Source organism: Hippoglossus hippoglossus, chromosome 17 (assembly GCF_009819705.1).
Source record: "Hippoglossus hippoglossus isolate fHipHip1 chromosome 17, fHipHip1.pri, whole genome shotgun sequence".
Lineage (NCBI taxonomy): Eukaryota > Metazoa > Chordata > Actinopteri > Pleuronectiformes > Pleuronectidae > Hippoglossus > Hippoglossus hippoglossus.
The window spans coordinates 22,117,459-22,138,872 of NC_047167.1; the positions used below are offsets into that span (position 1 = coordinate 22,117,459).

General features: G+C 46.5%; 1 protein-coding gene and 1 long non-coding RNA gene across 6 annotated transcripts in view; one reads left to right on the plus strand and one right to left on the minus strand.

Moving 5' to 3' along the window:
* Window positions 1-1,629: 1,629 nt before the first annotated feature.
* The window catches only part of LOC117778717 (partitioning defective 3 homolog), a 198,154-nt gene continuing 178,369 nt past the window's right edge, over window positions 1,630-21,414 (minus strand). For all 5 annotated transcript variants that reach the window (XM_034614475.1, XM_034614473.1, XM_034614476.1 and 2 more), the window contains 3 exons: window positions 12,402-12,525; window positions 6,170-6,321; window positions 1,630-2,408 (listed from right to left, as the gene is read on the minus strand). In XM_034614475.1, coding sequence (XP_034470366.1) covers window positions 2,012-2,408; window positions 6,170-6,321; window positions 12,402-12,525 — 673 coding nt within the window. In that variant the 3' untranslated portion in view covers window positions 1,630-2,011. The remainder of the gene's footprint in view (window positions 2,409-6,169; window positions 6,322-12,401; window positions 12,526-21,414) is intronic.
* LOC117778725 lies at window positions 7,631-8,658 on the plus strand. The gene is made up of 3 exons (XR_004616835.1): window positions 7,631-7,879; window positions 7,932-8,264; window positions 8,628-8,658. It is a non-coding gene; the product is annotated as an uncharacterized LOC117778725 (long non-coding RNA).

Sequence of the window (21,414 nt, forward strand, 5' to 3'; positions counted from 1 at the left end):
TAGTCCCGCAGACAATTCAGGTTTTATTTGTTCAGGTTTTGAGATTTCTTTGTCTCCCCAATAATCAGAACTTATCAGTTGCATTAAACCATCTCCTTGTACGTGACTTTCCTCTGTTGGTGAAATGGCGTTGAGATAGAAGTCGATGGTTTTGAATAAAGTATGAAATCATTGTCTTGATAGTCTGCTCTGTAGAAATGGTAGAGTGGAGCTGTGGTATCGGTTTCTCGGGGATGGAAGGACGCATTAGCCTTCAAATTGAGATTGTCTAGTTCCACTGCTGTGACGCAATTGGTCTTCAAATGCAGCCCCTGAATTTGGACCCAGCTCATAGACAAGCCGGGCTGACTGGTCGTGACTAGTGCAAAAAAAACATTTCAGTAAAAATATTTCTGTGTGTGACTTTGCTTTGCTGTGGGCAAAGAAAAACAAAACTCCATCCGCCTCCACTGTATCAGGAGGAACATCAGAAAACTCCAGAGATAGGCATCTCAAAACCTGGACGAACAGAAACCACAACCATCTGCATGTACTGCGAGAGCTGCGCGAGCCAGAAATTCTGCTTTATTGAATTTTCCTTCAGCCGACTCTGTAAAAAGCCAGCAGCGCTCGGCTCCTCCATTAACTGCGGTGTTGTATGAGGCCAGATAGCGCCCCTACCTGCTGCCGCCTCTCTTCAAATCGCTGTGGAGAAGAGTGTCGGCTAAATGCTTTAAAAGGTAAAGACGAAAAAATAGAGAAAGCAATTACAGCAATCGAAAGCAATTAAATCCTGAGGACAATTTTGCCTTTTGTTAAAAACAGGAGAAAAGCTCCCACTAATCTCACACTGGGAAGGACATTGTCTCTCTACCCATCTTTATTCTGGCTCTTTTCTTTCTGTAACGCTTTTTGTTCCTCTCTTCATGTCAGAAGCCGAGCCCTCCGTCGGTGCCTCTGGTGGCAGCGTTCTCTGGCTCCGGCAGGCAGCAGGTGGCTTGTGATGAAAAATTCAGTGCAGAGTCTGACTCGGGAGACGAGGAGGAGGAGGAGGAGGAGGAGGGTGGTGGTGGTGCTGGGTAGCAGGAGGAAGAGTACAGGGGAAGGAAAGCGGTGAGATGAGAAGAAGGTGGGAGAAGAGCGGTAGAAGAAAGGAGCGTAATGAACGAGGAGGAGGAGGAGGAGGAGGAGGACGGAAGCCAGAGCTCCAGACAGGCAGGCAGGCCAATGTGTCGAGCCCAGAGCAGAGCAGGGAGGCCAGGCAGAGGACCAGAGCTGGCTACCCTCTCTGCTTGGGTCGCCCTCACGGAGATAACACATGATATGAATCATTTATGAGGAGGAGGAGGAGGAGGGGGGGGGGAGTTTTTATTAATAACACACACACTGTGCCCTGCTTCTTTCATACACTGAGCCTTGTTTCCTCCGCTCCCCTGGGAGGACTCATGTGAGCGAGGCCGATCGCTGAGGAGAAAAACGCTGGAACGGAGAAACCGGCAGCGACTGAGTTTTAACTTTTAGCGAACAAAGGGAGATTTGTGACCGGAGGGGAAGAGTCAGCCATATGTAAAAAGCATGAAACCCGCACTGGATGGTGACACATGTACCTTATCACGTGCAGAGGTGCACACGCCTCCTCCCGGGCTCAGAAGAACCACCTCTCACTTGCCTGTTTGCCCGTTTGATTGTCAGTACGTGACGGCTCCAGATCTCCAACGAGTCCTGGACGAGTGTGAACGAGCGTCGTGTCTGTGAATGCAGAGAAGGCACTGGGCGTGTCTCCAGTCTGTCGGGTGAGTGGCTACTGGTTATAGGTCATCGGCACAGCAAGGGATTGAACACAAACACCCACAGACTGCGCTCACTTCACAGCCGTTTACCTCTAAGATCGTCGCTAAGCTGAGACTTCTAGTTTGTCCTTTGTCAGGATTTGAAGCGTCCACGTTTGCAGGTTCTTCAAAGTAATCCCCTTTAGCTCCTGAGCCCAAAAGTTCTCCGCTCGGCTCTTTGTCCATTAGTCCAACAAGACTCCTCATGAATAAAAAAGTCGTCCTTTCTCTGACCCCAATCTATTAAGCCTCGCTAACTGTGAAGGTGAAGGTGGCACATCATGGCGGTAGGGACCTTTGGGGGAGGCCGGGTCCTTCAGGTGAGCTGTGGAGTATCCGTCGTAGCTGCTGGTACCGGTGTGCTCCTGCATTAATTTCCCTTTGGCTTCCTGCTCTCTGCGCCGCTGCTCCTGCCTCAGGAGCTCCTGGGCCTCCAGAAGGACTCTGGCGTTGACGCCGACGCCGCTCGGGTAGCCGTTCCTGGAGCCCTGGTAGCTGGAGTACCTGGGGTTGTCCTTGGCTGACTGGAAGCCCTCTCCGGGTGGGTACGCCTTATCCCACGAGTCCTGTGAGATGAGGCTGGGGTTTTTCCTGGGTTGCCTGGAACAAAGAGAAATACAAGACTCACCAAGGCTGCTTTGAATGTAAACATAAAAGCACATTTAACATGTATTCTTCCAGATATTTAGCCTTTTTAGAAACCTAGTGGAAGAGACGAGATGCCGGCAAACCCCATCGAATCACGTCTTTGAAGAGTTCACACATAGCGATTGGCGAGTGGCGATCGAACGCCAATCTGCATTTACACAATCATGTCATGTAAACTCAGACCAACATGCAGCTGATGAAGGGCGAGTTTTATTCTTCCATTCCGCCCTAAAGAGAAGAATATGACTCAGACTGAAAACAACGTCTAGTCTTACTGATTCTTCGAGCTCGTGGCAACACATTCTCTCCGATTCTTCATTTCTCAGACACACAAACTGTGACCTTGTCGGCTGAAGGAAACATCACCAGCAACAAAGCGTTCTCTTGAAAACTCGTTACCTCTCGAGACACAGACCAACATGTGGATTTCTTCTGCCAGAAAAAGTATTATGGCGACGGTGTCATGGCAACCGAGACATCACGTTCATTGCAAACGAGGCACCACCATTACACGCTCGCAAACTGCCCCTGGCTACGGACCAGGCCAGAGTAACAACATACAGTGGAAATCTAACCATGTCAAAGTCCCCTTCCAGACCATTAGGCCCATTTGGAGACAGGCAGCAACGACCATTGGATCTGACAGGAAGTAATAGCAGACCTTTCGCTGTCGAACAAAAAAAAAAAAAAAGAGAGATGTCCTCGATGGATTTGCCCGGCTGATATTTGACACCTGACACAAGTGTCTTAAAGGCACAGTTGGCTGTCATGCTTCTGTGGGTCTGTCCTGCCCTTTACCAGAAAGACAGGGAGGTGAAAGGAGGGGGGTGGCGTCCAGATGTGTGACATCACCTCTCATTTCTGCTTGGCTGGCCTCTTTGTGGCAGCCCTGCCTTTGTGTGTGTCTGTGTGTGTCTGTGTGTGTGTGTGAGACCATATGATATGCATGAGTGTCCCGAGCCCAGCAGCTCCACCCGTTTATCTGGAGGCAGAAAGCGAGAGCGGAGACGGAGAAGAAGACGACGACGACACCGGAGAAACATCAATGGGCTTCTGACTGGGAGCCATGCATAATTAGCAGGTTTATCAGCCAGCTGTGAAGAGCTCGTATTATTCCCGTGTTTGTCTACGAGTTGGAAGAAGCGAGAAAAATCCCTAATGACAATAGAAAGACCTTTGTTTTCATTCAGCCGAGATCGAAAGCTATTGGGAATGGATACGCTGCTCGATGGGTGAGATAGGAGAATATAGCCCCGGTTTATTCTGGCGCACGGTTGAGTGATTCCAATTTTCCGAGACAGGCGTCGCCGGCGTCTGATTTCATTTCATATGTTGACAAAGAGGCCAAAGCTGCTCTGCCTCCCTGCTGAGAAATGCAAACCAGATCGCCCGTGTCAGTCTGACGCTTTGCAGAGGGGGGGGGGGAGCATGTACATGTGTGTAAATACAGAAGCGTGTATACTCTTCTGTATTCTGTGCACATGCACATGGTGAAGCGTGACGGATGATAAGAAAAAAACTGAAGGGGGGGTAAAGGTGACAGAAAAAGATTGAAAGGAAAAAGGGAGATGTTGTGGCTCAGAGCAGATCGACACAGGGTTGTGACACACATGCCTGCAGACACACACCAGTGCAGACACACACCAGTGCAGACACACACCAGTGCAGACACACACCAGTGAGAACAAACGCCGCTGCAGCTGTTGCAGCGGCGTTTGTTCTCCTACGATGGCGTCACTTTGGCCTGGAGATCAATGGGGCCGCTCCGTGATGAGCACGAGGCTTCGTCCGCCGTCACCGTTGCAAACAGCGGCGGTTGATTCCCGCTCACTGCTCCTTGTTCGGGGGAACGGAAACCGACCTTTATCCAAAATGAAAGCTGCTTCTCAAAGGAATGCTTCTGCCATTAATCACGTCAGCGTTCACCATCCAGGAATTTCAGCCTCCCCGAACAACACGGGGCCCATACGAGTCCCATCCCGCCTCTGACCTCATGCGATGGTTTGCTCTAAGTCAAACAATAGTTAGTGTTCTCAAGACACTGCAGCCGGGCTTTATCCAAACAGAACGGGTTCTTAATGGAATTAGTGGAGAAGTGCAGCGACGTGGCCACAGGATGTTGCGTCTGGCCGCCGGAGTGAGACGGCGCTTCATTAATCTTTCAGCAGAGCCGCCTGCAATATTTATCAAGGAAGGGATTTATGTCGGTAACAGTGGATTAGAGTGCGACGGGGAAGTAATAGACCATAATGTATTTAATGCTGTATATGTCTGAGTGGGAGCTGATGATGTGCACAGACGGGTCAGATGGGTTTGGACTTGAAGGAGTAATTAGAAACGTCTCAAGGTTAAATTTATGACTTGGAATAATGTTTGTTCCAGGACAATGAATCAAGGATAAAGAATTACTCCTGTACAAGTGTCTCTATCAGTGTGTTGACTCACAGACAGATAAACATATTCATTTAATGTATAATAATAACATGGTAAGCTAATGCATATTATTTATAAATGTATTTGTTTAAAATCCCTCCGGTGAGGAATCCAGGTGGAAGCTGCTGTTTGACAGATAGAAGGATAATAAAGTAAAACATGGTTATAATAATATAGGAATTGTAATAGTTGATAAATACTCTGCATTACTAAACACTTTAATTTCCATTATTGCATAAACCTACACATGAAGTGCTAAAAAACCTTTATTATTTTAGTTTGTATGCTGCTTATAATATTAATATTAAATATTCTTTTACTAGGTGAAGTAATGAGATTTTAATCTGAAATATACAAAATAAGTAAAAAGTGAACTGTAAAGATGTCTTAATGATAAACAATGCTATTTTTTTTGGGGGGGGGGCTTGGGAGGTAGAGAAAGTTGTCCACTAAGTAAAAGGTCGGTGGTTCGATCCCCGGCTCATCAGGTCCTTAGACAACTTAACTCCAAATTGTGCCGACCTTCTGTGTGAACGGGCTTTGAAAGGTCAATACGACCAGAAAAGCTCTTCATAAAAACATTCACCACTTGTACGAGAGTGTTTACTTCACAACTACACAAGTTGTATCTTTGTCTTTCTATTGATTTTCAAAATAAACGTTGTTTCTCTTTTGAAATGTTCCCTCTAAAAGGTCAAATGTGAACTTTGTGTAACCAACACTCCCACAACCGTCAACAATCTAATGCTTACTCATCAGGAGAGAAATGTCACCCATTACCCTCAACCACACACACACGCACAGACACACACACAGACACACACACACATGCACAGACACACACACAGACACACATGTCCCAGCGCTTCCTGGAACAACAGGCAGTCATATCATGCAGATCAAAGGGAATTACATTAAGAGAGAGGAAAGCAATCATGTCACATCTGTGGGAGTGGGTAACATGATCCGTCCATTCTGAGGCTGTGTGTGTGTGTGTCTGTGTGTGTGTGTGTGTGTGTGGTCTGGAACTGACACACACCTCTGCCCCTTTTTCTTACTTAGATGTTGCACATTTACAATCTGCCATCATTACTGTCACAAGGCCATAACAATGAATCTGACATAATCAGACAGGAGTAAACGAGCGTGCACACACACACACACACACACACACACACACACACACACACACACACACACACACACACACACACACACACACACACACACACACACACACACACACACACACACACACACACACACTCGTTCCCTCTTACCTCGGAAGGGAGCTGTACTGTCGCTGTGCCTGGGCGAACGAGTCTCTCTCCTCCTGCCTCTGCCGCTGCATCTGAACCTCGACCGACACCGAGTGGCGTCCCGGCTGGCTGCTGTACCCGCCCGGGCCGTTGCTGCTGCTGCTGGCGTTCGACTGGAAGCAGCGAGATGGCGTCTGGGTTATTTGTCGCTCCCAGTGTGAGCATCATCATCATCAGCAGCATGGCCACAATCAATACGGGAATCATCCGACACATTCATTTACGTGTTTGTCTGCCGACTGTACTTTGATAATAATCCACACGGGACCGAAACGCTGTCCGATGAAATCAGTGTAAACGCATTTAACGTGTTCTTCGACCTTTTATTATGGTCAATGCCCCATCTGCTAACATGGAGGAGGCAATCGAGATGCTTTGGCTTCACATCTGGAAGGCGTCACGGCGTCCATCTTTATTTAGAGTCTTTAATCACAACGGGCTGTTTAAATAAACGTTTTGTTGTGATGTGTCTGAACGCAGCTCGTGTCAGATTAGCTACACAATATGTGGAACTATACAACTAACTAATTACACAACTGAGAGGCTAACCCTTTTTTTTAACTGCAGAACAGAAAAGAACCTATTCAACAAGCATCATACGTCTCCTTTAATCTTTAAGTGCGTCAATCTGTTAAAAAAAAAAAAACGCCGTGTAAATCCATTATCAAAGGGCCGGAAGGATATTCCACAGTATTAACTGTGCATGGTTTTCATTGCTGTGAGCGCCACAAACAAAGAATTCCATTCATCTCCATCGCAGTGGAGCGGCTGCAGAGATCGACCCACGTCTCTGAACTGCCTGCGTGGCCACATGTCACAGCAGGCAAGGGTGAAGCGGCTCCTTTAAAGAGCCGCGTCTCCGGCGGCACAAGGAACCGTCCTGGTGACCGTGGACTCTGAGCTCTCGTGCAGCGGATGCGACTCTCGGGCCGCAGGGACCCCCGCACTCCGCACGGTTAAATAAATACCGACGACTCTTCTGTGTTCCGTGAAACATTCAGGACGCCGAAGTGCCTGCGGCGCTAACGCAGGGTAAATGCCTGACGGGAGGTTCTACAGGTGCCAACACTCCGACGTGTGTAATCTCATGTGAATTAAGCCAATCACTCCGTCGCTCATATGTAATTAATCCTCCAGAACATTCAATATGTAATATACCCTGCGCTGTGTAACATTAATAATCATTATTATTTGAAAGCCACATTCCATCAAACAAACTCTGACATTAATAAAACACACTGATGATAAAATATACAGATTCAATTGTAAATAAAAGCATTTTCTTATTCCCAGCAGCCAGTTATGGTGATTTAAAAAAAAAAATCCTGTCTAGTTTTAGTTGAAGGAACTGAGCCATAAAAAATATGTGTGTTTGTCTAATTCAGTTACAAGTTGTAGAAAAACATATAGAAAGAGTTTAAAAAGCAGCAACACAATTAAATGTCAAGTTAAATCAACCTCAAATATTCTAATTAGAAATATATTTTGCAAAAACTATAAAAAAAAAAAAGCTTAAAATCATGTAAATGTTAAATATTACAGAATATTTATATTTTGAGAAATTATGGAGCAGGTTTGACCACCAGGAAAATGACTAAATCTAACTTTTCACAACCGATAAAGAACAAACATCCCATATGAAAATATAGAAAGTAAAACTTGATCTCTCAGGTAAAAAAAAAAAAAAATCACCACAACCACAGGAGTCTGGATTTTTAGACAGTGGCCCAATACAAACCGACAGAAGTCACCTGATACCTCCCAAAGTCCCCCCCCCCTCCATCCTCCCCAGGGTCCAAACCACAAACACTCACCAGCCGTCAGTCGGGCGGACGCAGCCTGAGCTCGTCTCCTCTCAGGTCAGAGTGAAGGTGAGTCACACACAGACAGCGGGGGGGAGGGGACAGTGAGGGGGGGGGGGGACATGCTGGAGACTCAGAGCAGGGTTACAGTGATGAGACATGATGGATGTTAGTGGATGTTAATGAAGGAGACGACGACAACTCGGCCGGATGACCAGTGACCGTCCCACAACCCCCCCCCCCCCCAAATTCCTGTTTACAAGCCCCGTGTACCTGAAGTCATGTGATATTGTTTTCAGGTGTGTTAGTATGGACGGAGATTGTTTTAGTTTAAACCACCATTTCAAACACTAGAACATATGATTGAATATATTAGAGTGGATGCAGCTCTGTGTCCTGGTCCCTGAAGTGGACGTTCCTCCCTAATTGAGATGTTGGACAGATGTGGAACGAGATGTTGTCCCGATGTTGTTTAGCAATTCGACGAACATCTCCTCGCTCCTTCACCCAAACCTCGGTCATCTCAACTGTTCACCTCATCAAAGTCCTCACAGGAGAGACTCCCCATTGGCAGCCATCTTGGAAAACACCTCCAGGTTCCAATGTAGAGGATGGAGTCACTGGTCACTGGGGGAATAAAAACCTGCAGGTTTTGGGGGACTTTGCCTAAAGTTAAGGTTTCAGGCGATTGGTTAATTCAGGGATGGGGGGGGGGCGGCGAATATCTGATTCTTGAAGTGGTTTGTCTCTTTACTGCTCTTTAGAATCTGGTCGTTACGAACACAGAGATGATAGATGTGCACACACACACAGTTTAGTCTAATGTTTCCCAGCAGCGGAGCACCACCTCGAAGTCGAGCCCACACTCCTCGCACCACAGCTCCTTCCGCTCCCCCGATGTTCATTAGTGGTGCGGGTGCAATAACCATGCGCGGATCAGTTGTGAACACAAAGCCAAACTAATTACGTTTATGGCCGTGCAACGTATTGAGAGTCTGGTGGGAGCGCTGTGGACGTCAGTTGGCGGGGAGGCCATAAAACGATTAAGAGCGCTGAAGAGAAACTCCCCTTTAAACCAAATGAAGCCGAGGCAATCATCTCTGGGATTGATTGGCGTTGCCTGGCAGCTCGGCCGACAACGAGGACGGGCTGGCAGAACACTGACAGAGGGCGGGGGGAGGGGTGGGGGGGTTTGGAGCGCCCACGCACCGCTTATTCCATATCTGATTTAATAATTGCCCGCGGGTAAATTACAGTCCCAATATCTTTCACTGGAGAGTTTTCCTGGGAATGTCGGCTCATCTGCCGGAACACGGTGACGGTGGAGGGGGGGGGGGGGAACACCCTCAAGGAATCCAGATAATAGCAGCATTAAAATGTTGCAGTAAAATACAAGAGGCAATATTATGCCCCAACATCAATTGAGTGAACTCCTCTTTCCCCACAGTGGTATAAATGAGAGCAATAAAGCTCGGGCGCGGAGCGGCTGGGCGAGCGCGCATCACTCATCCTGATGGAATTAGACCGCGCTACCCACAATCCTCCGCTGCTCCCCAAACTATGGTAAAAGAGAACAGGAAGGCTCCCATGGCTAAGAGGAGATATTGACTTTACGCATGCGGCTAAACAGGGGACGGCTGTAAGGAAACAGTCCGAGCCGAAGCCGGGTAATTGGACAAATGAATCACAGAGGGGAGCAGATTGTGGGATGGAATGAACTTGTGACGGATTCAACTCTGTTTCACCGCAGGTGTGAGATGAGGAGGTGAGCCGGAGGCCGACGGTCCAACTCCCAAACGTGCACAACCACATGGTGAGTGTTTCCATATGGGCCGTTCAGAGACACTCGTCTAATTGGTGCGACACTAACAGGCTCAACTCCCCGTGTGAGCAGGAGAGTATGAATGGATGAGGGCTGCAACTCATTATTGTGTTTTTTAAAGCAGACACATGATGCTATTTTAGTTTTTCTTTCCTCTAGAGTGTCATATAGGTTCTTCTTTGTTTATGTACGATGTCTGCAAAGTGCCACAGAAAAAAACACATTTGCGTAATGCAGCAGCTAGCCTGTCACGTCTCGGCCGCGCTCGGCCCTGACAGAACGAAAACGGTGCAGAGGAGCTTTGCCACTATGGAAGCTGAGAAGGACATTCCACCAACTGAGAGAAAACGTACATCGAAGCCCGGTGCACAAACATTTTGATATAGAACGAGCCCGAGGTGAAGCAATCAGGACGAACACGTTAAAGTCTGTTTGATTCTTACAAGCGTTTTCCTGCCATGTAAATAGCAACATAAGAATATGAGCTGTTCCTGGCAGAGGCTGGAAGTTGTAGGTGAATTAAGAGAAAGGACACCGGCTCCTTGAGGTTTTGCAGCACATCACTCAGATGAAGCAACGAAATGTAATATATGCAAAGAGGAGGTAATTTAATTTCAAAGACACATCCTCCTGTTTTCCATATGGGCGACTGGTGTCTAATATCCTCCCATTACAGGTGTGAGCGGTTCTCTGACAAAGTAAAGCAGGTTTAACAAGAGGGTTCTTCAGACAGAGGCTTCATCTATAAAAGACTATTTAGTTTTAAAAGCTCCAAATGTTCCCGTCCATACTAACACACCTACAAACGCACATGACTTGACCATTGACAAGTGGATAAAGCTTTAAAATGTTCCTGGAAGAACCAGGAAAACAAGATCAACTTAAAAACAAGGTTAGGAAAATGTATTACCTCATAACATTTGATTTTTCCTATTTAATTTGAATATTTCCTGGATCCTGACTCCTAAAAAAAAGGATTCTAGTAAATAGCTCCCACGAGGAAGCCGGAGAATGTTAAGAGGGTTTATAATCTACTACTGAGCTTTCATGGGAAAATAAAACTGGCAACAATAGCAAACATGCTACAGTTGATGTAAACAAACAAAGAAAGCTGCAGTTTTGTCGAGCTCTTGAACCGAGAGCACGCTTGGTTGTTCGGAGACAAAGGGGGACGTGACCTTGCGCTCTTCTTTCCCACACTGTCCCGCTTAAGCTCTACAATGCTTCCCCGGAATGTGCGCCAGTCCGTGGATCCCATTAAAACGCACGACTCCGGTGAACGCTGCCAAATCAGATTCAAAAACAAATCTATACATTTTTTTTATTGAGTTCATCAGCTAGAAAAAAAAGAAAAAAGGCCAGAGAGCACAAGAGGGATTTGGTTTCGCTCGCTCTCACTTTATCATAGGAGCTAATTCTCCCGATGCACACCAAAGACTGGGCAAAGCTACAGTGGGAAAATATGGTGCAGACACCAGCAGTAAAAAGAGTTCATACAGAAATATACAAAAACACAAGTGTGTGTGTAGAACGACCTCGTGCAGAGAACATGGATGATTGATGCTGCGTCGCACCAAAGCTGAATAATATGTCCTGTGCCATGATATGTTTGTGTTATAAAAACCTTGTGATAGAACATGTGTGAAATCAACAAAAAACGTGTGTTGTCTCAAAGCAGACACAAGGATATTGTGGTGATTCATCCTTTTGTGTGTGCGACACAATAAAATAATACACATTACACAGAGATGGTATCAATTAGGAAAAAGTTGTAAAACGTCAAATTCATGATTTTAAACATTTCTACAGGTTTCATGTAATTTGTTTTCTCAAAAAGATGTAAAACCAAGTACACTTGTGATGCGGTGCAGTGAAGCTGGGACTAAAATAAATACTAAAAAGATCACAAGCGATTTCATCACCTTTAAAAAAAAACGTTGAAGGCATTCAGATTTTGTTCGCTTATTACTCCCCCCCCCCCCCTTGCTTCAGGATGTTAATTAACCCTGATCTCATCCACTGAAGCTCTGATTGAAATAAACGTCGGTTAAAATGTAAATATTCAGACATTTAAACTGTTTAAAAAAAAAGAAAAGAAAAGGCACCGTTAAAAACACAGGATTTAAAAAAATTGAGACAAGACAAGAGTCCATGTGCCGGTGGGCGGGTCCATGAGGATGACGGACACACACATGAAGGGGATGATGGATGAGTACAGTGGGTGGTGACAGGTGGGTGGGGTTAGTGACGGTCGGATCAGGACGTGCAGAGACCCCTGCATGCAGGTGGATGGACATTTGAGTGGGGGGGAGGGGGGGGCGGGGGGGTGTTAGCGGTAGCATTAATGGTCGTCCTAACGAGAAGGACAGGGCGATGTTATCATCAGTCTTGTTCATGGCTGCTAGTAGTGGGGTTAGTGACGGTTAGCACCACACTCCAGGTTGTCCTCGGGCTAGTGTTGGAAGTCAAGTCGGAAGGGGACCAGGTCGTCTCGGGACATTAAGAGTTTTACGGCCCCTCCTCTCCGGCCAGCAGCGGATTTGAGGCTCCGATCGTTTCAGACACTCACCCACTGCTGCTCGAAGCTGTAGGTCCTCCTGCGGTCGTCGGGGTCGTCCGGGACGCCCTGGGCCTGCTGGAACTCCTGCCTCAGCCTCTGTATCCGGTCGTGGTTGCTGGGGGCTAACCGGCTACTGCGGAGACAAAAGAGAGGAGGGAGGGAGAGAGGGGGGTGGGGGACAGATGAGTGTGAGTGGTCCATTGTGAACAAATGACCTGGTTCCATCAGCGCGGGCGGAAATGGCCCGAAGGACCAAGTTCTTTAAAGACCAACGTGCTTTTGTCCACGAATTGATCAAATGCAGCGGCGGAGCAACCCAGATACGTTCAACCCAGACAGGAGGTAAAAGAGTGATAAGTGAGGGCAGAGCGGGGAGTGGGCTCACAGCGACGCCAGCAGCCGTATGAATCAAACTAATGTGCCTCTGATGTATTATTCACAACAATGAACAAAGACGAGCGGTGAACGGTGAGCAGCACCACAACCCCACCCTCCTCCTCCTCCTCCTGCCGGCCTCGTATCATTTAACCACCGCGCTGCTATTGTCTGTTGCAGCCCCGCGGTGCTCACTTCAAACAACACCGGGCTTCAGTGCAACTTTCTCACGGAGCGCTGAACAAATCAGATGTCGCTGCTCATTCGACAACTGTGACTGTATATCTGCAGATGTTGTGTAAGTCTGAGTGATAGCGATACACTTTTGAGTTTCGAGCCGTAAACTAAATTGTATGACAGGTATTAGTATTATTACTACTATCGGTTTAGAAAGAAGAATACTTAAGAATTTAATTTTCCACATTTCGGACTTGCATTGGCTCCTGTTTTACTATTTTAACTTTACTTCATCTTTGTCATTCCTGATTATTGGTTATTGTCCCTGTTGTGAAAAGAGGATTCACAGTGTTTCCCACAGAATTAGGTCAATCTGAGGTGGAAACACACAAATGTAACACATGCAACAGATAAGTTATCACGTCAGAGAAAGAACGGCAGCTGAAACTACGATGCCTGTCTGCGTGGACGGTAAAAACGGTTTTCAGAGAGAAAGTTTTAACCACACAAAATACATCAAATTTTTTTTATAGCCGTCAACCATCTGGCTTTATTGTAGATTTACTTGTTTAAATAAGTTTTATTTGACTTGCATATTTCTTACGCAGTGTACAGATGTTGTCTGGGCCCAAAAGAAATACACGTTTAGATGAGAAGGCCGGTTGGTGTTAATTATTATATGGCCTCCTACAGGGGGAAGTTATTAACACACTTTGAGTAGCAGTGTCGGTGAAAGAAGGACCAGCGGGGGGGGGGGGACGGGACGTTGACTCCGGGCTCGACTTTTCAACTTTCTCACTTTGGCAGGAAATTCCTGTGGACTGTCTAATCTCTAAAACGTAAAAAAGGTCAAACCTGCAACTGTTTCCTGCCTGATTCTGTTTTTCAAGCCGACAAGAGTCAGCAGATAATTCCTAATTACATTTGTGGAAGGATACGATTTAAAAAAGCAGATAATTCAAATCCGCTGGGTTATAACAGTAAAAACAGACTTAAAAACAATTGGTCTCTATGAGATCATAGAATGACGATCAAAGGCAAATTTACAACAATAACTGCCTGAATTCATTTCGTCCGTCACTAAACAGCCAGACAGTGAGTTCATGATGTTTTAACCTTAAAACACAGCAGCACCAGCAGCTACTGACTCCACACACACACACACACACACACACACACACACACACACACACACACACACACACACACACACACACACACACACACACACACACACACACACACACACACACACACACACACACACACACACACACAATGGAAAAGCCAGAGCCGGTCAGCCCTCATTAAAGACCAGGAACCTGTCATATGTGATTCTGATAATCTCCATGAAATGTAACACAGCCACTTGGCCTCCTCAGATCACAGCTGACCCGATGCGTGGGACATGTGTGACCCTCTGGCTGTGGGTCAAGGCCTCGATGCCAGGCCGAACATGGAGGCTCATGTCTGTGAGGGGAGAGGAAGAGGAAGACGAGGATCTTAAACGCTGCAGCTGCCTTGTTTGGTCAGGACCTTCAGATTCTTTCTGTTTCGACTGAACCAAAATACCAGTGGGAAAAGTGTCTGGATCGAACTGAACCATGGTTTGGACGTATGTCTGTTATACAAAATACTTTAGCACGCTGCCTAAATTACGATTTGAAACCAAAACTAACCAGATCGAATGGAAACAACGGAACAAACGCATGAAGCCTGGATCAGACTTTCAGGTGTGAAAACATTCCTGGTTTCCCATGGATGGATCAGGTGCAGTGAGGAGAAACACAGCGATTCAGTCGGAGTTTAAGCTCAATGCTCGTCAGATAAACTTCACCCTGCAATCAGGAGTATATCATCATTAAGGAAACCTATAGACCCAGAATCCTGCCCCAGAGACAAAGGAGAAGAGGAGCTGAAAAGATTTTCAATGAACCCTCTGGTTTCACAAAACTAAACAAAACAAAATCAACCAGAGAAAAAGCAACACTTCAATACAACAGTACAGCCACAGAACCCTGGGGGACGGGGGGGGGGGGGGGGGGGGGGGGGGGGGGGGGGGGGAAACAGCAGGCTGAGATTTAGTCTGAGATGAGCTTCATCCTCTGGACAGGCTCACTCAATATCTGGCACTGCTGCACGAGGCTGAAAGGTCACCGCGGTTCTGTTGAGTGGAGTGTCTCTGGGACTCAATAAGGACCGGGGCTCGCTGACTGGGCAGCCAGAAAGGCTGTTTACGCCGAGATGCACCGTGTCTGTCATGGTCGGGGCGTGCCGCCTGAGAAGCTGTCTGTCTTGGCATTGAGCTCGGGAAGGAGGGGAGCTCCGGGAAGATGTAACGTCTGAGCCGTGGGCAGACGTTGAATAAAGAACTTCACCGATTCACTGCGTTTTAACAGCTGCGCGGAGAAAACAGGGATTTCTAGAGAGTAAGATTTGAGAAAAGTAAAAACAAGGAAGTCCGTTTATAAACTGTAATGGATGCTTATAACAGCCTAGTACAGGGACAGTTTTATAATTAAAGAAGGTTGTTTTTTAGCAGGATTTTGCAAAAACTACTGGACAAATGACCACAGAACCTGTTGGAAGGATGTGGTGTGTAGATTTTTCAAAGAATAATTAAGGGATCTTGAAATCAGGCCTGTTTAGGAGACTAATATTTGGTGCAGATACAAATAAAAACATGGATCTAGTGAATTTTAAAGTGGCTTCACAAAGGGGATTCACACATTGCCCCTCGGTGGAGTTATTCCCTCTCTAAATGCCCCTTTGTTTTCTTGTTCAACGTCTCATATTGCCATGATCGTAGATTTGAGAAATTCAAAGAATGAGAAGAGTGTTACTATTTCTGACGGGACTGATGACCAGAATTACACATTTCAAAACCTGGGCTGCAGGAATCATCCTTCAGGCCCGGAGAGGAAGGTTCTCTCGAGGATTTATAAATACAGACATTGTGGTCAGACTTCATTCACAAGAACCACAAAGCTACAACATGATCTGAAGCCGCACGGTAAATCACAGGGATTTTCAAATAGCCTAAACACTGAGAGCAAGATCGAAGCAATTACAGACAGCGATCGGAAGATTTGGCTTCATCCGGCGTCGAGGAGGAACTGGGTCCAAATTGGCCCCTGAACTCCAGACTAATAGGATTTATCAGATCTGTGCTGTCACTTCCAAACTGTGTCGGATCTCAGGCCAGCAGACAGAGGGGAAGGCCTCTGAAGGCTGATGCACAGTAAGTGACAGAGGCAGCTGACGGACAGAGCTCTAATCCTGTGGATTGTAAATGAATGGCCTCATTCACGCAGGCTGCTCTTCCCATGCCTACAGGAACATCACACCAACTGTAGGCGGGGCTGACACCTAACAACCGGTCACTCATTGAGAGGACTGGGCGAGTTTTCAGTGGATCAATGTGCCCTTGAAATCAACGCAGAGCTGAGGACGACCACACAGCTTCAGGCAGTAAAAAAGAGACACAGCTGGAGACGAGCCCACCGGCCACCAGCTGGCCCACAAACACCATCCGAGCAGACGCCTACGAAGTGGAAGGACTCAAGAGGACCCTGTGTCTGTTTGGTGACGAGGGCCCTTGTGGCGAGTGGTTACAAGTGGGACGACCTTGAGGATACAAGAGCAACATTGTTGTTTCAGACTTCAGAGTCTGGGATGAAAGCCTCGCCCCGGAGCTACAGGCGGCACAGTGCACGAGACCGTGGACTAAAACCAGCAGAGACATTCCAGCCTCTCTTAAACCTCATCAGGGTCGATTTCATCTCCTCAAATTAAAGGATATCTTCTGATGCTAATGCACATTAATGGGTGTTGATTCAAACCAGATCACACCTCGCTTTTAATAATACATGCATTGTACTCTGCGATATCCCATCGACTTCATTTGCCAATATTAATAATCCACTTTTTAATTAAAAGCCGGCGTCTTAATCAAACATTAATTAAGAAACGTGTAGTCGTGGGATCGCTCGCCTCTGTTGCACCGACTCGCTCGCCAACCCGTTAAATAAACATTTACCGATGCACGGATAATGCAGAGTAAGGAAACGAGAGGATGTCGTGGATACGGGTCGTCACTGAACGAAACAGCTGTGGCGGTTAGTTTCTGTAATCTTATCAGATGCGGGGGGGGGGGGGGGGGGGGGGGGTGGAACCAGGGCCTACGTCCTGTGACAGAGACGGAGCAGCTGGTGGAGCCGCTCTCCACGGTGAAAAACGAACCGAGATGCTGAGGAACGATAATCCAGGTCCATTGATCGAAGGCCCATAGACGGCTCGGAGGAAGACTGATGGCCTCGCTAACTTGTGCTAGCGGCTAACGCCCCATCTGTGGGCTGCTGTGTGCAATCTGAGATCACAGCGCTTCTTCCAACTATCAGGAAATAGATGCTGTTGATGCACGTAAATTAACTATTTCTTTCGAAAACAATCGTTTTTGCATGCACATGCTTGGACTTGTTCAGATTTGTTTTTCCTGTAGATTATAAACCTGTAATATTATAATTGATATTCATAACATCCAGCACAATAGGGTCGAGTTTGTACATGAGTTTGTCTTTTCACACATTACGCCTCGACACTAATGTTTAGCACTAAAGAAAAACACCAGAAGCCAAATGCTGCCTGTTTATATTTAAAAATCCAGATCTCCACCAGTTGACCGACGCTACAGAACTGTGCAGACGTCATTCAAAACTTACTGGAACTGTATGTAGGTGAACTTTATGCTGATTTGCTCATTAGACCTTCTCTGGACGCCCAGAGGCTCGAAGAGGATCAGCTCGGAGCCTGAGTGGTGTTTGTTGATGCAGCGCAGAGATTAGAGAGGCCACGGAGCCGCTGGCTGTTGTGTCTGAGTTCATCTAGGATCAGGCTCATTAACCCGATCTTGCTTTTACTCTGGATTACATGGGCTTAACCCTGAGACACTGATAGATCCCAGTTGATCCGCAGAAACCTGGCAACTGGATGCCAGTCGATACGATATCACCACACTGAGCAACTCGTTATCAAACTCCTGGCATTTGCCTCATCGGACTCGAGTGGAAGTGAATGTTGGTAATCTGCTAGGATGCAAAGGAAGAGAAACAGCCGAGCAGAATTTGTTGACAGGGAAGTTAAGATGCTGACGAATCTCACAAACACGTTCTCTAAACCCGGCCGAATCCGACGCCATCTGCACGCCGCCGCCCGGGATCAGATCAAACTGCTCCCTTCTCGGAGGGCGCGGCACCGGCTCAGCGCCGGCATGCCGAGCCGGGCTTAGTGGTTTCAGTTGAGTCGGTGAAATGCTGCTGTAGGAGGAGGAGCAGTCACCGGGCAGAGGGATGGAGGTGGATTTAAATACGCTTCATGAAATGACATTAGTCATAATCCAAGATAATGTGTGATGAGTCATCGTTTTCAGATGATTCAACGGGCGAAACAAAAGATGACTTCTTTCATCACTGTGAAGAAAGGTTCATATCAAAATAATACAATAACTGCACACTTTAGTTTACTTCTTCAAAAGTTTTACTTTAAACTAACTTATCTCTTAACTTATCTGTTTTGTTTACGCACCGTCAATCATCCCTAAAGTAATAAACAGAACAGGGTTCCCACGCATCCTGGAAGACCTGGACATTTAGAGAGTACCTTTCTCGTCATGGGAACAACCTGGAAATTGATTAAAATGATAAATAGATCACCTCTGTAAGTGTCGGTGTGTATTTTGTTTAGGATTTAGCTCACTAGAAGCTGCAGTGCGACAGTCAAGCCCACTCCTGTAACTCTCAGGGCTGCATGTAAACATCCAGGACAATGTAAGCTTTGACAACAACTCACAGTGAACCTTCATTCTGAAATAGAGGTGGAGCAGAATCGTTTTTTTGTGTTTAGAGGTTAAATGTGTCAATACAGTAATCGTTACGGGAATTAATTAAATGATATGACCAGTATTGACCAGTTGCTGTCCTTAGTTGTCGGGAAAAACTCCAGCAAAAGTCCTGAATAATGATTTCTTACAAAGAATGGGAACCACGACGGTCCAGTGTTCTGGAAAACCGGCTCATTTGTTTCCCTCAATCCGAGCCACATCTCTACAAATGATTAATTCCGTGCATCACGTGAACCTTTGCACCGAACCCGTCCTGCGACGTACAGTAGCATTCATTCTGAGCCCCTGCAATCCCACGGGGGGGTCGACACTTGTGCAGAGCCGACAGTAAACACTGGAATCCACCGACGGAACGGATTGAATTTAATTGGTTTTCAGTTTTTATAGGGTATCTCTATTTTTCCAGGGGCACTGCTGGTCAGAAAAGTCGGAGAGAGTAATATAATATTTGACTGATATAGACGCACATGCACACACACACACACACACACGTGCATTTAAAGCAAGATGGGTAACTGGTCTTCGATTTCAAGCTATGGCGCCACTGGAGGCAATAATGCGGTGGCTCCCGGCAAAATGCCTCCTTTTAATTCATGGGCCAATTTCATGCTTGCACACATCAGCATATCGACGCCGGCCTGCTCGGTTACAAGCAAATAAATTGGGCCGCGTTCCTGATATGTGTAATCTTGCCCTACTCTTAACGAAGGTGGGGAGCGCGTTGTCCTATGTGGGCCATTTAAGTTCCATTACTCAAATCCCCATCGGATCGCGTGGTGGAGCCACATTTGAACACGTCACCGTAATGTCTGCAGCTCCAGTCCCGTCTTTAATACATGTAAAGGCATGTTTCACAACACGCTTTCAATATGGTGTTCATAATGTGGATTTAAAGTGAGGAGAGATTGTGTTGGATCTAATCTCACGGATGTTTTCAGTGGAGGAATCAGACTCTGTGAAATAACAGTTCTTTCTTTTACACAGACAATTTGAAAACCTTACATTATTGTGAATAAAATGTCTGACATTACTGGGACGTTCCAGGTTGAAACACTATCGTCTCCAAGTCGTACCACACGAACCATCGGCTCCTGACGTTTGCAAAATCTCTTTGGGTTCAGTTTTGGTTTCATTCGACCATAATGGTATCAATTCAATTTTAAAATCCTTACAGGGGCCATTTTAGTAGCAGTGAAGAAACTAATTTAGTCATTATGACAGGAATGATCTTAAATTTAATATCTGTCATTACCTCCACCGTGGAGGTTATGTTTTCACCCCTTGTTTGTTTGTTAGCAGGTTTACACAAATAACAACTGCACACGTTTCCACAAAACCTGGACGATGTGGTTCAGGGAAGAATCCAGATCCGGCTCAGGGAGCGGATGCAGGGAATTACTTTTTTTGGTTCCTTAAAAATTTCCAGATTTTTCAACATATTCACGGTTTTCTCAGGGAATAAATCACGAGAACTGAGATCTAGTCTGTGTGATTTGGGGCAGATTGATTGAATTATTCTTTTAGTAAAGACATTGATGGCTAGGTACTGTTTTATTTTAATCACCTACAGTTATGTGCCTCTCTTTGTTAAATATTCCTCAATGGTATCATCTATACAATTCTTTCCTTCACTCCCCCAGCTACAGTTCCTCCCTACATTGAAATGCTAAATCAGGAAGTGGACATCAGATCTCATCCACATTAACACCGGCTCCGATCGAACACGCCATCACAGTCGCAGAGCTTTGATTTAACAGTGTCAGAACGGTGGCCGATCTCATCCATCACCGACACACGATGATCTCCGTGTACGGCGCGACAACAAAGGCAAAGCGGACGCAGACGTCGCGGCTGATGAACAAATGTGCAAATCCTCGTATACACCTGTTTGTTCCCGTCCTCAAATTACCAACAACAGGTTCCTCTCTCTCTCTCTCTCTCTCTCTCTCTCTCTCTATTCCTCTCACGCATGCACCCAGTCCTGCTCTATCTCTATCACACCTTGCACCGCTGCTCTCTTCCCTGACACTGACTGGGGGGGTTAACAGGAGACGGCATCCATCACACCACACCGTTCACTCAGTCACCGGACTGATCTCTGCTGTCAGATAAGCTACTTACTGTAATGTATCTGAGCTTCACAACGCCGCCACGATCCCACCAATCATAACCAGTGCTCGTCGGCGGCTCGCCTTTGTGATGCACAGCCGACCACCGTGATCCAGCACCTTCATGCTGCTCTAGACCTGCTCTTCCTCCTGAAATCATCTGGAGGTGATGAACGTGAGAACGCAAACATGCCGAGACAGTTGCTGCGGACATTTTCCAGAGCCTTAAACGTAGAAGACGCCTGTGAAGATGTCAACTTGATGATTTACGTAATTCGTACGTCACGTCCTGCCTCCTGCTGCTCTACCCAGGCTCCCCCCCCCTCCCCGAAGCACGGAGAACTTCCAGATCCAACTATTGGGACGTTTCTAGAATTCATGTCTGAAAACAGCTTCAGTGAACCTGGAGAAACTGTAACCAGGCAACAAATTTCAGCTAAAGGGTCTTCCGAGTTTACGGCTT